The 18255-nt window shown below is 32.5% G+C and overlaps 1 protein-coding gene across 1 annotated transcript in view; it reads right to left on the reverse strand.

Moving 5' to 3' along the window:
• Positions 1-18255, reverse strand: part of wgn (Tumor necrosis factor receptor superfamily member wengen) — a 47848-nt gene that overhangs the window by 21122 nt on the left and 8471 nt on the right. The window contains exon 3 of the mRNA XM_088270971.1: positions 5991-6125. Within this exon, the coding sequence (XP_088127097.1) occupies positions 5991-6125 (135 nt within the window). The remainder of the gene's footprint in view (positions 1-5990; positions 6126-18255) is intronic.

Raw genomic sequence — 18255 nt, forward strand, 5'->3', positions numbered from 1 at the left:
TGATTTAAATATAAAAATAAAATACTTGTATATGACATGACCACCTTTTTGAGTTTATTAACGGAAACACGACTAGTCTAGAGAATACAGATGTTCTCATCAACAGGTGAAAATATGAGTTTATGATCGTTAATATAATATAATTTTTTGACATCTCAACATAGATGAAGAAGAATATGGAAATCTGGGCATTTACGGCTTACGACCGTCATTAGCCGGTTTAAGTTATCACTTTACGACATTTTCCATATTCTTCTTCATCTGTGTTGAGATGTCAAAAAAATAATATGATAACTAACTCCTATAATTGGAGATAATCTAGATTTGTGAACAAATATTTGGACACACTCAAAATGTGATTAATATAATATCCATAATTGAAAACAATAGCATCTGCAACATAGAGTCAAAAATTCCCATACATGTAATAAGATATAATAGCAATATAAAATTCAACTATTATCTAAATATATAGAAGATTTTCCTGCTACTTTCATCTCAATTCAATCTTCAAAACTAAATTTGAAAAAACGTATTTTGGTACTTTACGATCTGCTAGTTTGTAGTTATTTTAGTATCTAGTTCCTGGATCTATCACTTCCTGAAATATGAAGATTCCTAGTATCTGTTCAAAGAAAATACCTGAAAATATCTCAGTGGCATCCGCTTGTGTTTCATCTTTTTTTCATAACATATCTGGAAGACTTTTGAAGCTGTTTTTGCTGCCAGAATGATGGTTTCACGGATTAATAAATAAATTCAATGGATTAAGGCCCAGCATTCTTTAAGTCGCAACTAATTTTTTTCTAAATTCAGGTAACACTTATCGTAATTGTTTTTTTTTTTCTTAAACACCGTTTTTACATTGAAACAATAAGTTTTTCTTTTAAATAATAATATGGTTTTGAAATGAAAATAGTTATTGAAAGGTAGGAAGTTAAAAGAAAATTATAAAAATATTTTTTCCATATATTATATATTTTAAAAAGTAAAATAAAATATCCAATATACATCATTTTTTTAAAATCCGATACTTACGAGTTTTGAGTTGAAATATGGCCACAATAATAATTTACGAAACACTACGGGTAAATGAAATACATATGAATTTAGATGAATGAGGCTACTATATCGACACTTACTAACTGCTGGTAGCTTAGATTTTTTCGGTATCATCAAATTCCTGACAATACTGATTGATATCGATAATCGATTTCAAAATGACAGTCTTTAAAAATTAAAATCTTAAGGTAAATAAAAATTTCATTGATTGATTTGACGGTCACTTAGTGGTAATATCTATTTTTAATTTGAGATTTACTTGATAATTACCCATTATTTCTTAAAATCTATTGTGACACTTCGAAGCATTCCGCGTCATTTTCAAACACCGTATAACACCGTCCCAATGGATTTTAAGAAATAGTGATATTTCGCAAGTAAAACTTAAATTAAACATGAATTAAATTTGTCTTCACTACGCAGTTAAAAAGTCAACTTTTTTATTAAACACCTCATAAGAACAATACCATTCGGCTGTAGATATGGTCTCGTTTAGAGCGCACAAGTTAACAAATAGCAACGCGTATCCATACTCAATTTATGTATTAAATTGAAGTCGCCATCTTTAATTATCTTTAACATTTCAAATTTGACGGAAATAAATATAAAAGCGAATTAAAAATCTCGTGGGGGTTTCAAATTTAGACCTTGCATTAACCACTTCCGCTGGATCGCTTACCGGAGGCTGCGATTGAATTAATAAATGTCACAAACGGGAATGCTTTCCCGCCATCTTGTCGAAATTGCACGAGAAACTAGCAGGTCCAGCGGAAATTATTTGTTAGAAATGCTGTCGTGGGCTTTTTGCATTCCTATAAGCAGAAACGAACGATCTGTTTTGATATTAGCTCGTGTGACTATACTAGCGGAAATTTAAATAATATTCATTTGCGTAATACGTAATTCTATTAAAATTTGTTGAAAGTATTCAAAATAGACACATTACCAAAAACGACTTTATGAAATAGCTAAATCTTACCAACACTTTTTTCTCGGGACCTGGCTAAAATCGCCAATGGTAACCTACTAGTAAAATAAACCGATTTTAACGTGATTATAGTTTTTTATACTTCTTTGTAATATTCCATAATTTAAAAAAATATATATGCCCGAATAATACAAAATTGCTATAAAACCATATCAAGTCACTTCAAGTACGAGGAAAATTCTGGATGGATATCATAGCTGAGCTTCAAACTAGAGAAAAGTATAAATCCCTCTCCAGCACAACTATGATGCCCGCTTCACCCACAACGAAGGGTTGATGGTCCCAAGAGTGAACCATAAATATGGCAGTAGAACAACATATAGCTCCAAGGTTTTTTAATTAGTTGCCAGCGGAGGTAAGAGGGCAAGCCAAAATATGGAGCAAAGGCAAAATAAAGCGATCGGTAAACGATCAAGAGTAAATATTTAAAAATTATATAATTAGATTTGTTCTTCTTTCTGGTGTATATTAGGTTAAAATAAATGAAAAAAAAAAATTTTAATGTGTAAAAATAATTGCACTGACAAGACACATGTAGCGTGGTGTATCTCCCCAAAAATATATGTATGTATGTAGGTATCTATAAATTTGTGTACATAAGTATGTACATGTAAGTGTATATTTTTAACAAATAAATGAAATTCAAAAATAATAAAATACATAAGTAAAAATATCAATGTTAGTCGGTTCAAAATCTTAAATAGCATTATTAGCTTAAAATTGTCGTCGAACTCTATTCGAGAATACAAGCATATAACTGGCTACTCCTGACAAGTTTTGTTTTATTTGTTTTCTTTTATTATAGTTTACTAGTAGGTAGGTACTGCAAAAAGGCAAAGTTTTATTTAAAAAAAAATTAGTACCTACATTGAAACGAACTCATTTGGTATCGAATCATCCTATATCGCCTCGTGGACTTCTGTCAAGTAGGAATGCCGTGCAATATTTGTAGAAATAAGCCAAGTAGACTTTGAGTGAAACTTCCTTGGATTTCCCGACAGTACAGCTACGTATGTAGATTGATAAATCATATAGCATCGGATGTATCCAGCAGGTTTGTGAAACAGTCTATTAGTAAATTGTAAAACAAGACCGGTTCTATTTTGACACGAACATATCCCGCGATGTTGTGTGAGGTTGCCAGCACATACATATTTACATGACATAGCATTAGACATATCTAGTCACTCCAGTCAACACACGTGCCTCGGGCGTCAGCAGTTCAGAATCAGAATGGGCTAAATATCTGATGAACTTTATAATAAGGGCACTGTTTACTTAGCAATAAAATTAGAAAATGTGTTAAAAATTGATTTAAGCTAGTGCAGACATTTTTTGGTGTAACTGCATTTTATGTAACCAAACAATTAATATATAGCTTTTACACTTTTATTTAATTGTTTATCATTACGAATTAATCTTCTTACATAGAAAAAAAAATCTTTACTCTCATTAATTCCTCTCCTTTCCTTTTCCTTCCTGTAAAATCCATTTTTTATACCATACCCTTACTCTTTTACTCCCTTCGTCACACACACACTCCCACTCTTTTTTTCTTTTTTTATCTCTTAATGTATTAATAGTTATTATAACATAAATGTGGATTGTTTAATTGGCTTTATTTTTATTAATGTAACTATTTTTGCTAGTGTAATGTTTATTATTATTAATGTAACTATTTTTGCTAATGTAATGTTTATTATTGTTAATGTAACTATTTTTTACCATATACTTTTTTAAATGTAAAGCTGTACAATTCCCGAACAAATAAAATAAAATAAAAATAAAATAAAATAAAATCACCAGTTTGATGATGTATATTTGTTGTTTTATAATTTTCGAAAAAATAGATTACCGTGAACCAATTTATTTTAATAATTATCCATCAAAATTAATTACCATACTACCGTTAAAAATTAAAGTATTTAATATACAATATATTAGCAACTCTTAAAATGAAAATGAAAAGTAAATTTATAATAGTAGTATGAAAGTGGAATTTGATTTATGGTAATATTAATGAACATATGGTAAAACCAGGTTATGATTATTTTAGGGCTTCGTAAAATATTTACCGCTTCAAAAGAGTTCCTTTATCATAAAAGTTTGAGAACCGCTGCTTTAGATGATTCATACTTAAGAAATTCAAAACCAAAATACATTTCGCCAAACGTAAAAAAGCCGATGAAGCATTGTTTACATTGAGTTGTGTATTTGATTGGCAGCCGTGGCTAGGCGTGTGGCTAAAAAATAGGTAAACTGTATCGTGCACATGACCGTATGTGCTTTTGCGTGGCAACGTCTATGGGCGACGAGAGAAATGATGATGAAAAATATAGATTATGGGTTCACGCTCCGATGCTGAGTAGAATTGAAATGGATTGAGGTAACCGAGTTATCCTTTTAGTGCTAGATTTATTTTTTCATGAAAATTTATATTATCAGTGTCCTTTTTGCTGGACGTTCAATTTACCTAGTGAAATACGTAGCCCTGAAAAAAAGCACGTGTTGTTTGATTTCTTATCAGGTCAATATAAAAATCAATTTATTATGTATATTTTTCGTGCATAAGTTCTTCTCATTTCCAATTTTATTGGAATCTTTTATTTATAACACTAAAATTATTCACAATAAGTACCCTTAGTACAATTAGTTGGAAGATATTGTTTTTTAACAATAAGCCCGCTATGTACTTATTTATTTTTTGTCCATGAAGTTTAAATAAATAAATTAAGAGCAAATTATGAAAAAATTAAGAATATTAATTAAATAAACATATTTAATTTAAATTATTTTCATGGACGCGAGAAATAGCTCATGTGCTTTCCTTAGCTTCTTTTAAGACAGTAAAAGATTCATAAAAGTCGAGTAAGTAGTAAAAATACTAGTTATCATTTTTCTATGCGTAAATTTAAATTATACCCGTCAAAAAGTGTGAACTACTAACACGCTACTGTCAATAAATTTCCAACATTATATCGGAAATATAAAAATGGCATTTTTATAAACTGTTAAAATTAACGACCGTTAGCGAAAGATTCGCGCTTCGATCGTTATTTATGCGAAACGTGATGTCCGTTATCCATTCCGAAGTGGGAAGCACATTATCTGCATATTCAAATATTCCCATTAATTATTCATTATGTTAGCTAACACGTTTTTGTAGTTTTGTCTCATCAGAATCATGATCGTGTTTATTTCAATCTCCTCGTGGTAGTCGAATGGATATTCAAATGAGATTCCCGATTCTCAGAAGAAGAAAAAAATTAAGTTACTTTTTTCCATATCGATATAAAAATGTGTAAATGTAAACACGTTTTTAAAGCATGCAAGCTTACCAACAAATTTTTATATATGTAACTACATATGTTAAAAATAAATAAATACTTATTTTCTTAGTCCTAACCATAGATTTAAATGTGGTTTTAAACGTTTTGAACCGGGTGGTTTAAAACCCAAAATCGATTTTAAACCATTGCATGTATTTGCAGCTGAGAAGAAGAAGGCCCACACAGTTTATCCCTGCTTTTCTCAACACAGATTAAAATAAAACGTTTTTTTTTTTAAACTAGAAGAAACCAAAATTCGCTCAATGATCTATAAACCTTGTACATAATAAGCAAGGTAAAATCTAAAAAAAACTCACACTCAAATTTTACTTTACAAATCGTAATGATGATGAAGTCAAGGAAGAGGTTATTTGATTTCTCAGAGGAATGGCGGCAGAATTTTACGACTTGGGAATACAAAAGTTGGACCATCGTCTGCAAACGTGTTTAGACAGAAACGGAGATTATGTAGAAAAATATAAAAAGTTTTTAGCTTTAAAATGATGTATACTGCTGAGGAAAATAATAAAGCAGTATATTTGAAAAAAAATGGGAACCCTATTTTCTGAATGACACATCTTGCATTGTGAAATTTAAAAAAGGTTTCTCACCAAGTAATTGTTCCAGGTACGCACATCTGATGTTGCTGTAGTGGTTCTCAGGACCGGGACTGGGAGGCTCCTGAAGGTCTCCAGCATCAGCAGACGCCATCATGAGATTCAGCTTGGCGGACAGACCCTCCACGTCTGGAATAACAAAATACTATTATTTTCATCACTTTTATTCCAACAGGAGTCATTTAATGTTTCGATTCTGATGACATTTGAACTCAATCATAATCCTAGAAACTATGGCATATGATCATGAGTTCTTTAAGGAAAACAAGTCAATTTAATCTATATATGGTATATAATCTAAACCAAAAAGTAAAACAATGTTTATATTTTTATTTTTCCGTCTCCGCAGTGTAGTAGTAGCGCGTTTGGCCACCGTGCTGGAGGTTCCAAGAAGAATTAGTGCAATATGGATGTTCAATAATGGTGAACTTACGTAAGTGTTTAAAGTGATCACTTAACCCTAGACCACGGGACTTCTTTCAGTGTACCTCTTAATACGGGACTATCGTAAAATGTACGACAATAAGAACAACTCACATTTACAAAAAATGTGTACTAAAATATTTTTTAAATGTGCAAAGTGTTTTTTTTAAAATTAATTTAAAATACGAACATAAAATAACGGTATATTAAAATATTGAGATATAATACATTTTAGTTGCCACTACATTATTTACATGTATTGCCTTGGTGCTTTCCACAGATTGGACGACCATCGTAAATATTACGAATGTCCTGTAATCTAGGGATAAAAAAGCTTAATGCCAGGTCGTGAGCTCTGTGCTCAGAGTTCTTCCTTCATATAAAAAACAATACATGTTTCATCTCAAGTAGAGACACCTATAGAAAATTTATAATGTTGGACATCGTGAATTTTAATGTCCATTTTGATATTGAACTGTTTATATTGATTTAATGCAAATATTAATGTTAAAGAAGCTTGAAAGTAAGATAAAGCAATACATTTCAATAATGTATACAAAGGAAGCACCTTTGGCATATAAAAAAACTGAAATCGTTCAATACAAGTGTAAATATTTAAATTATTATCCCGGTTCTCACGCTCTTCCAGGAAATAAAAAGGCCGTTACAAAATTATGCGCAGGAAATCGGTGCGCTGCTGATTGCAGGAGGAAATAGTTTATGGGAATTGGCAAAAATAATATTTACTCAATCGGCACGACGCAGATTCAGAAGGACCCAACGGCCGCAGCAGCCGGTGTGATTTATGGAACGCCATTATTCTACCGAGACGTTGAGGTTGAAATGTTGGATGTTTGCGATGTTTTGGTCTCTGCGCGGCCACATGTGGGGTGGAGTGAAATCTCTGTCAATCTTGACTTCACCAGCGACCGGGTACTGGGTAGGTTGTCGCTAAGGTAGGTAGATGTGCATATTCACATGTCGCTCACTCCTTTCAAGAACGTCATAAATCAAAAAACTTGATTTTTCAGGAGAACGTTTTTAAAGTTTAAAAATATAATACAATGTATTAAAAATAAATAACTAGCCACTTATTGAACTTTTTGCTGTGCAACAGATCTTTTTAGGTAAAATCTGAAGGTTTTTCCTCCGTTTGAAAATATTAAGTATATTAAAAAAAATTAAACAATACATTTTCTTCAAAATGCAAAAACAACACTTTCTGCCCTGTAGCGGGTAAGTATTAAGTTAAAAATACGCCGCTTTTGCTGGGATATGGTATATTTTCTGGGCATTCCTAAAACATGTACAACTGAAAATTGACGATTTTTTTTTATATATGACGTTGTTGAATGGAGTGAGCGTTGTGTGTTTCACACGATAAATCAAAGACGGATAATGTTTCTATTTTTAATTGTTTTCTCGTTTTTAAGGTTTTTACTTATCACTACTATTGACCCTTATTCGCACCTAATGGTGCATAGGGCACTGTATCAAATTGACGCAATTTTAAGTTAATCGTTAACTAAATTACTGTCACTAAAGTAACTAAAGTCACTATACTGCGAAGGTGGACAAAACTTTAACTAATCGTGTATAATAATTTTTGATAATTTCTATGGTGCTATTTTCGTAAATGCACTTTATACATATTCTAAGTATCTTACATATGCATATTTCTTTCTAAACTCAAGAAAAATCTAAAATTTATGAAAATGTACATGAAATATTTTAGCAGAGGAAGACCGAGGAATACTTGGCACAATCAGGTATGTCAAATACTTGAAAGTGGCCGGGTCAGGAGTAGTAATAATCGTCGAGTATGTATGAGGAGATACATGAATGTAGAAGAGGCGAATAATTTTTGCAAGGACAGAGTGGTGTGACGTTCGATTCTCTCTGCCTACCCCTGCGGGGAAGCGGCGTGATGGTTAGTCAGTTAGTTAGTAATATTTTATACTTTTCATAGATAGATACATACATAGCACGAGGTATGTATATCTTATAGTTAAATTAAAATTAAATTAAATCAAAATAATTATTAGAATTAAAATATAAGTTCGAAGCCTTCTGCATTCAAGCAACATTCCTTCCCTTTTTTCTAATGAGTGAAATTTATTTTATTACTTTTAGATTTCATATTTAAATTGCAATGGAGTTCGTATAAAGTATTCAACATAATATATAGTAAATAAGATAAATGTAAAATATTATTATTTTCATTATTTTAGATGTGGTTTAATATTTTATGGTTCTCATAGAAATGGCACATGGTTTAAACGCAGCAGCCTCTAAACGTTGGGTTATTTTCATAAATGCATAAGCTAGGTGCACTGGAACCGAACGGAACGATTTATTGTTGAACCAAAATGCACCAGATGGCAGAGATGCGAGGAACTTGGGCCAACCGAATGCAGTTGTAAATACAATAGTTACCTACCCAAGCCATATTATCTACATACTGTGCCTGTCCCCTTTTTTGAGAATGTTGATTTAAGATGCTATCGAATATCAAATATCAGTTACACATTTTTTATCGATTCAACATAACATACGTGATCTCATGCACACAATACTGCAGTTCCCATGGAAGACGCTTTAGAATGGTGGAATGAAATATGCGTATGGTATGTCATCTTCTTCGTGATGGTTAAATTGGTCTGTTCTTCGGACAACATCGCTTCCTTAAGTTGATATGATTGAATAGCTATGACAAATAATTGTTCTTCCCGATTTTACTTTAAAATTTATAAAATTATAAAATTTAGACTAAGCTTCACAAACTCTAGGCTCTAGGCAACTAGAAGCTGCTGAAATGCGAAACGGTCAGGTGGAGTGTCCCTTAGAGATAAAATAAAGAGCATTCAAATCACGCATTCATGGAAGCCTGGGTGTAACTGATATCAATAGTAAGATAGAGGAAAGGCAACTGAGATGGTATGGGCACATAGGACGTAGAGATCATGAACATATTGTAAACCAGGCGATCGCCATGGATCTTACTCGAAAGACAACTAGAGGAAGACCAAAAAATCATGGATGCTACAGAAAGATGATTCGAAAGCATGACCTAGGTGACGTTTTATGTGATAGAAGGATCGTCAACCTAAGGACGAGGAGAGCTGACCCTAACAGTCTACAAAGACGATAAGTTGGGATGAAGCAAGGAATAACAGATGGTGTCTGATATTGATGCAGAATGTAACGAAACATGTGCCACTATAGATTTTTTAGTAATAAAGGTAATAACCAAGTAAATTTAAAATTAAATAATCATTAAATTCTCTAAGCAAATGAGGGTATAATTAAAATCAAGCAGCGTGACTTTGGAAGAAGATCGCAAGATGCATCATAATTGCACACATAAACTTTGAAACGATGTTCAGAAACAAACCGAAATTATATTATATCTAATGTTATATAAGTATTGATAGCAAGAACCTTGAGAACCGTGAGTTCGGTTGATGAATAAAACATCGGGACACACAGCATCGCTATATTATTCCTGTCATTTTTATTAATTCAATATCACCATTACACGGCACGTGTGCAAATGGTCATTAAAATCAACTACAACTTTTGGAACCTCATCGGAATTCTGAACGTATTTGGTGGAGGATGTTTTTGCTGCAATATCCGTGTTTTGGATTTGCAAACAATACCCGATTTCCGCGTGATTAAGTATGTACTACTTAGAAAATTCCAAATTGTTATTGAACCAGTCGCACATAAATTTCTAGTAGCGATTAATCAAACGAGGGATGTTGGTGGACTGTGGGCAGTACGTATAAACATGATATTTGTAAGTGCGTCGTAGTTCAATATTTAGAAATATCTTTTATGTTTTCCAAAAAATCTGTTGTGAATATTTTAGGTATCGTTTTTTTAAACGTTTTTTTAATTTTCATTTTCAGCTAAAATGAATAAGGTATTTAAAAAAAAATTGTAACTCTCTCTTATCAATTTCACTTAATTTGTCAGGCAGTGAGTTTCTGCGAAAACAAAAGACCCTACGAGATTGATTTTATTATGATACAAATTCTTTTTTTAAATCTACTAAATCTTTGTAAATACAATATCAGCATTTTGACACTGAAAAAAATTACAAAAAAACGCAAATAATTTCAGAAGAAAAAAATCAAAACATTCTTCCAGAAATTACTAACCATACTCCTGAAAAGATTAAATTCCTTATTTTTGCACATAAATGTTTAATATTTGAATTCCAAATAAAACATTAAACGAAAACACGAATTTAATCCTATTTTCATTGAGGCAGTCACTTTGTAGTAATATCTATTAATTTTTAATTTAAGTTTGGTGTTTGAAAATGATGCGGATTGCATCGAAACACGCGTCATAATACATTTTAAGAAATAATGGTATATACCAAGTAAAACTTCAATTCTAATCCTTTTACTAAAACCGAACAAAACAGATATTTTATTGGCGAAAGATCAGAATCCATTTCACCACTATTGCAATTTAAACTATTAGGTTGGGCTTAAAAAAACTCAAGTCGAGTGCTCAATTTTTACTTCAAAGATTCGGTGAAATAATAAGAGAAAAAATCAATAAAAAAACCACTAGACAGTACGTAATAAAACGATGAACTAATTTCGTAATAGACCATAATCCATAACACATAAAAATAATAACGATTAACCACAAACACGTAAAGTGTCCGATGAAATGATCAATAAATTTCCCACCCGAAATATTTAGTTTCTTTGGAAATAAAAATAGAGCCGAACGTTTTTGGCACTCGACTCGTAACCATCGTATCGAAAACATAATATGCCAATAGAGAAAAATATTTAACACTTCGCTCACTTCTTTCAATAACGTCATATATCAAAAATCGTCAATTTTCAGTTTTACATGTTTTCGGAATGCCCAGAAAATGTACTATATCCCAAAAAAAGCGGCATATTTTTAACTTAATATTTACCCGCTACAGGACAGAAAGTGTTGTTTTTGCATTTTGAAGAGAAGGTATTGTTTAATTCTTTTTTTAAAATATTTTTCAAATGGAGAAAAAACCTTTAGGTTTTACTTAAAAAGATCTGCTGCACAGTAAAAAGTTCAATAAGTGGCTTGATAAATATTTTTAATACATTTTATTATATTCTTAAACATTAAAAACGATCTCCTGAAATATCAAGTTTTTTTTTACATATATGACGTTGTTGAAAGGAGTGAGCGACTTGTTATCTACGTCATACACATGATTTTTATGGTTTTGGATATTACAGAATACGTATCTCAAGCCATAAAACCTTTAACGAAAAAAAAATTCTATTGTTCTCGCTTTGCTATATTCCAGAGTTGTGATGTTAACCCAGCCAATGAGCTGAAAGCATTGAAATTATCGACCCAAAAAAACTGGTAATGGCCATTCAAGAAATTCAACAATAACGTATTAATAAATGTTGATCTATCCTCATGCCAAATGTAAAAGGAAGCAAAAAGACGAATGAAAAAGAGATCATTCATTTGTAAATTAGCAATTATTTTACAGGGAACTTTATCATGAACTTTTGGTACACAACAGATATTATTAATTAGTTATTATTGATATTACATAAAATGTGAAACATCATATGGGCTTTAGAAGATATTACATACTGGTTAGTACTGGTCATTGAATGTGTTATATGTAGGTAAATTGTTTTAGAAATACGTGTATGATCACTGAACTGTAAATAATAAAGTAATGTTCATAGGTTATGTTTAATTCCTTTCAAGTTACTATCTAAGTACGTAGCGTAGAAAGTTTATTAGAAATCCTTAATTCTTAATGGCCCACTTGTTTCGAAGCATTTAGATAGGTATGTTTACTGTCTTTAGAAAGCTATTTAAGTTTGTACATTTTGAGACTGATAATGCTTAATTCGCTGTCTAAAAATCTTATTCCCGGCTCCATCCCAGCGTATCGTTTTTGTAGACCGTTGGGGTCAACTCTCTTCGTAGACAGATTATAGGTTTTTTCTATCACGGACGTTACCTAGGCCATGCCTTCGAATCATGTTATCTTTCGTGAATTTTTTGGTCTTTTTCTAGATGTCGTTAGAGGAAGATCCATGGCCTGGTTTACAATATGTTCAGGTTCTCTACGTGCTATGTGCCCATACCATCTCTATTGCCTTTCCTCTACTTCACTATTGATGTCTGTTTCACAATAGTAAAGTAGAGGAAAGGCAAATTTGCTCTCTAAAAATAAAACTGCAGAAATCAAACAACTAACCCCATGTGCTTGGATCTATCAAACTCTTAAAACACACATGTCAAACGACGATTTAAGTGTCTCCTTTCGTCCCTTGCCTTATTATATTATAAATATGTGCATATATCCACTATCCATAGGTGTCCCTAACCCACGTGCTCGGAGACTGAAAAAGGGGAGATGGGTAGAAGCCGGTAGATGGATATAAAGATGAGTGGGAACGAGAAAGCTAGAACAGGAAGCCATGTACTGTGGCGGAAGTAGCTCATGAGCTATCGGGCAACTGGCCTGTCTTATTCAATTTTACTCGTTATACTCGTCAAAGTTATCTCAACACATAAACACAGTGGACATTTCTGACTTAAGTTGTATTTAAACAAGATAACACCAGAAAAAAAATATATTGTTGAAAATGAGTGGAATTGTTTTACAATATTAATATTAGTGTCGGGTTGTGGTCCCGTTGTTAGTGTCGCGGGCTCTGAGGGAGAGTTCGGGTTCGAACCCACTCTATCTCAATTTGATACCTATTTTTTATAATGAGCCGCTTAGGCTCACAGAAATAGTATGAAATTGAAGTATTTTTGTAAATAATAAAAACACAAGTATTTATCGTTGAAAAATTTTTTACTATATCAGACACTGGATTATTGACCCAACGGATGAAATATCAATTTGTTTTTATTTGTCAAGTTTACTAGTTTCTAAAATTAGTGCAATATGGATGTTCAATAATGGGCAGAACGGTGAACGTTACACAAGTGTGTAAAGTGAACGCTTGAGCTAGCCAAATGCCAGGTCATAAGCCCTGGGATGCTCAGATTTCCATATGCATGTATCATATCAAGTTGAGACACATTTAAAAAAAAGAGGAATTGTTAGCGAAATGATTAACTTAGTATTTGTATTTTGTTGGTAGAATTCAAAATGTTATATTAAAACTTTCTTTGTGATTCTTAACCGTACCGACATTTGCCGAGTTTGATTAATATTATTTTTAAGATATGGTGATCAGTATTGCATTTCAGGTAAATATTTTTCAGGACAAGCCATAATTTTTAAAGTCAAACAAGTCCACTGGAATATCCATACCTGTTTTTCTAGGGACGGACGGTTGCCTATTGATAGATTTTGTAAATTCTTCAACACGCCTGATACATCGGAAATATTTCTGAATGGTTATTGTTTGATTAACTGCTAGCCATGGACAATACGAGTACTTTGAAGTCTCTTAGGCTACAAGGAGCCGAACACTTTGGAGATATATAATTATTAATTGTTTATTAATTTTAGACTACAATATAACATAAGTTGAAGCCTACAATCTGAAGGGAGATTTAGTTATGAGCAGTATGCTCATGATAAAGCAATGTACTTTTTATCAGATTTAAGTTTTCTACTGACATTCCTTGGTGGTACTGCATTTTATAGAATAAAATAACAACTACTTTTGTTGTTCTTTTCCACATGAATTTTATTTGACCGGCAACCGGGTTTCGTCGTAACCGACATCTGACATCTGATGATGTCGGTTACGACGAAACCCAGTTTCTGGTTAATTAAAATTCATGTGGAAAAAAACTAAATATTTTTTATTTTATTCTATAATATCTCGTACGAAAAGTATCTAAAAAGTATGAGTTTTTTTAGTAGTATCTACTAAAAAAATCATAATATCTAGATTTTTGTAGTATATTTGGGATATTCATTGTCGCCATTACTGCTATTCTTCTTTTCCTCTTCTTGTTATTATGATACTAGCCGTTCCTCCTGCATTTCTTATCCCATGTAGCAGAAATGTCGTCCAAAAGAAGGTTTTTTTCCTTATGTTATCTGCCCGTATAATAACAAATATATTCCATAAAAATGGTGATAATAAAAATAATCAAGATAACGCAAGTGACCTAACTCACGGTAAGGGACGTTACTGTTATATAAGGATCGACGGGTTACAGAGTTATGGCTTTGATTTTATTGTAATGGAACGTAATATAAAATTATTCCTGTCCTCTTAGGAGCCGAAGATGATTATTAATCGTGTCTCGTGGATGCCAGACGAAGGCCGTTTGCCTTGTGTGCCAAATATTAAATTAAAAATCACAGGAAGCTAGAAAAGACGAGTGAAAATTATATTAATAAGCATTCACAGGCTGAGACGTAAATAAAAGTTAGCGTTAGCCAAAAAATATCGTTGAAACAACAAATTTGAAAAGAAACACGATGGCAAATGGTATAATTTATGTAAATAATATGTTGTATGCGTATATTCTCATATACATATAAATAAACATTCGTATTTTGTGTTTTGTGGGTGAATCAAATATGACCAGGATTATTATTAAATTTAGCGAAACATGAAACAATGTCTTCGCGATGTCTCCAGATTTACTAACGCGCTGGAAATTTTATTGAAACCGTCATTTAAAAATAGTCAAATTCTCAACAGCATTGTTGTCGGATCATTCTACCGGTTAAAATCATTCGAAGAATCAAGACCTGTCTGGAGAACACTCTATATCAGGATAGTACAAAAAGTTTTTGGATGGACGAGATGTAGTCGAAAATGAGACCCACCTAAGACCGAATGAAGAAAACGTTCACATTGTTGATCACTTTCTCGAAGGTGGCTGCCATATGAAGGTTTCAGAAATTGCAACTGAGGTTGTTATAATCTACAGTACTAGCAATTTCCCCTTTAGAAATGTCATGGCAATGCCTGCTGTCATACAGCCAACATGACACTTAAAACATTTGAGAAAAATTTATTGGACACCATTGGAACGCCCACCTTAATAGTCCAGACTTATCCTCCAGAGATTATTACATCTTTGGATCAATGACAAGAGGTATTTGGAGGGGACATTTTTAGAAAAGCTTTTCGTAATTATCTGTTCGCTAGAGATGTGCCCAACTGTTACACTCTCGGTTGCCCGATTGGGATCAAATTGTCAAATATACCAAGCGTTAGATAAACGCGAAACGCGAGCATTTTTTTGTAGTAATTGTTGCGATTAGCTTAATCATAATTGTGATGGTGTGATCGATTCCAAAAATCGAATTAAGTAACTTCTAGAATCGTTATTAAATTCGGTTTTTTAATTCGATTCCTTATCACTGCTATATACATAACCTTGTTTCTTAATGACGTAAAATAAATTCGTATGAATAATGCACGAAAAAGATCATAAGACTCTGCAGGAAAATTATGTGGACTTAGCATATTTGTATCTGGTTTGAATAAATTTAAAAAAAGAAATCCTGGTCATGATTGATTCACCCTAGCCCTAGTATATTCGAAAGTATGGGTAGACGTACAGCTATCATGATGATGTTTACGTAGATTCGATCGCTGGCCTAATTTTTAGCCCAGCCTTGGTATAAAAACAAAATGAGAATAATTCCTGGTATACCATTTGACTTATTTACTATGACGTATTATTATTATATTTAAAACATTTTAATAAAAAGAAAATAATAATAAAAAAAACATACAAAATATTAGCTGTACATAATAAAGAGTTCACGCATTCGTGGAAGCCTGGGAGTAACAGACATCAATAGTTAGGTAGAGGAAAGGCAATTGAGAAGGTATGGCACATAGGAAGCAGAGAAAATGATCAAATTGCAAACCATGAAATCGCCGTGGATTTTCCCCGAAAAAACATCTAGAGGAAGACCAAGAACTCTTGGATGCTGCAGAAACAAAACATGATTATGTGACGTTACCCAAGATAGAAGGACTTAAAACGTGAGGACGAGTGTCAAGAGCTGATCCCGACAGTCTACAAAGACGATAAATTAGGATGAAGACAGGAAGAAGACAAAATGTCAGTTACAAAAATATAAACACATTACATACTACGCAAGTATATATTTTTTCAACTTTCATTTAACATTTTAACTTTATCGTCATTTCAAATTTGAAAGATATGCATGAAATACTAAATCTACATATTACTGCATTAAAATTATAAATTCAACTGAAATAAATTCTTATTTAATGCATTTATAGGATATTCTGTAAGATCACGTAAGACAAAAAGTATTTATAGTTCTGTATGTTTTTCATAAAGAAATATATTGTACATAAATAAAAACAGGTATCCATCGTTTCGACATGTACAAAGATAAATTAAATTTGATAATAATAATAGTAAAATCCTTATCCGCACCCCAATGGTGCATAGGGCACTGCGTCATATAAACGCAGTGTTATCTTGATCGTTTACACATGAAGGAAAGGTGATCAACCCTCCGCTTCAGGTACCAGTCCAGGGTAATATTGAATAAATATTACAGTGAAAAAATCACTCATATTTATTTTACCCCCCCCTGGGAATCGAACCCGGGTCCTCCAGAACGGTAGCCCAGCGTGCTGACCATTACACTACGGAGGCGGACAATTAAATTTAGAGAAATAAAATTAGAAATACTTGGAATTTCACTGATATTAAATATAAATCTTGGGTACGGGGCATTTAGAGATGTGTCTATTGAGTAACTATTACTTTTTCGGTCACCGATTGAATTCGTTACCGTTTCTCGGTTTATACATATTTCATTCCAGCTTGAGTTTTTATGCCAAGTTGTCAAATATATCCGGATATTAATGCGTACCTGCAACCAAATAAGTGATCGAATCAAAAAACCGAATTCAGAAAACAAAAGTGCTCATCACCGAGACTTCAATATATGATAAATAATTTTTAAAAAATCGTTTCGTTCAGACCGTACACCAATCAACTACAGAGGTACCTACGTATATTTGGACTTTACAAGCGTTTCGATTGATTTTTAGTATGCTGTGAAACATTAATGTTTCCTTTGCAAGTCAGATGGTTGTCGATTTAAATGTTATCTCTTCACTTTCCGCACGTGAATCGAAAGATAAAATTATTTATCGAGGCGCCGTGTACTAAAATATCCTATGGCATGTTTTGGCAAAAGCCAGATACTAAAACGTTCGATGAGAGACGACGCGTGTATAAAATCAACCCACCGAGATGTCGGATATTAAAAATAAACAGCCTTTTCGGAAATTTAGGAATAACCTGTTTCGTGTCTGTGAATAACGGTACATTAAATTTAAGTAAGCTTCTCATTATTTAATAATGAGGTTGATGTTCATGGACTGCCAAATTATAAAGCAGTTTCACTAGAAAATTATTTTGGGAAATATAATAATATCTGACGAAGACTATGAAACAGTTTCCGAAAATTCGACGAAGCGGTAGTATTTTTGATAGAAGACTGTTTAGTATGTCAATGTTTGTAAAAGTATAAAGATAAGAATCATGTTTCATTTCCATTGGAAGATACTCCTGCGTAGTACAAAACCGCACACCGCAAGGCATAAGTGGATCCTTTTACGTCGCGGCTAAATTACAAGAGAACAAACCACAGAACGTTGAATGTTTGAACCCCATAAGCGGATGTATTGTATGAATACAATATGCGAAGATACTTATATGTATCTCGAAGCTAGTAGCGGTATCTTCATAGCTAAGAGCTCTAACTCTGTTTTAATGTGGTCCATGAGGTAAAAAAAATATGTGAGCCAAACTTGAAGTTTGTTATGTATTTAATAGGTACACGCGATAAAATCAATCC

This window comes from Brachycentrus maculatus, unplaced genomic scaffold, assembly GCF_059751285.1.
Source record: "Brachycentrus maculatus isolate JH-2025_06_01 unplaced genomic scaffold, ASM5975128v1 h1tg000405l, whole genome shotgun sequence".
In the NCBI taxonomy this organism is placed as follows: domain Eukaryota; kingdom Metazoa; phylum Arthropoda; class Insecta; order Trichoptera; family Brachycentridae; genus Brachycentrus; species Brachycentrus maculatus.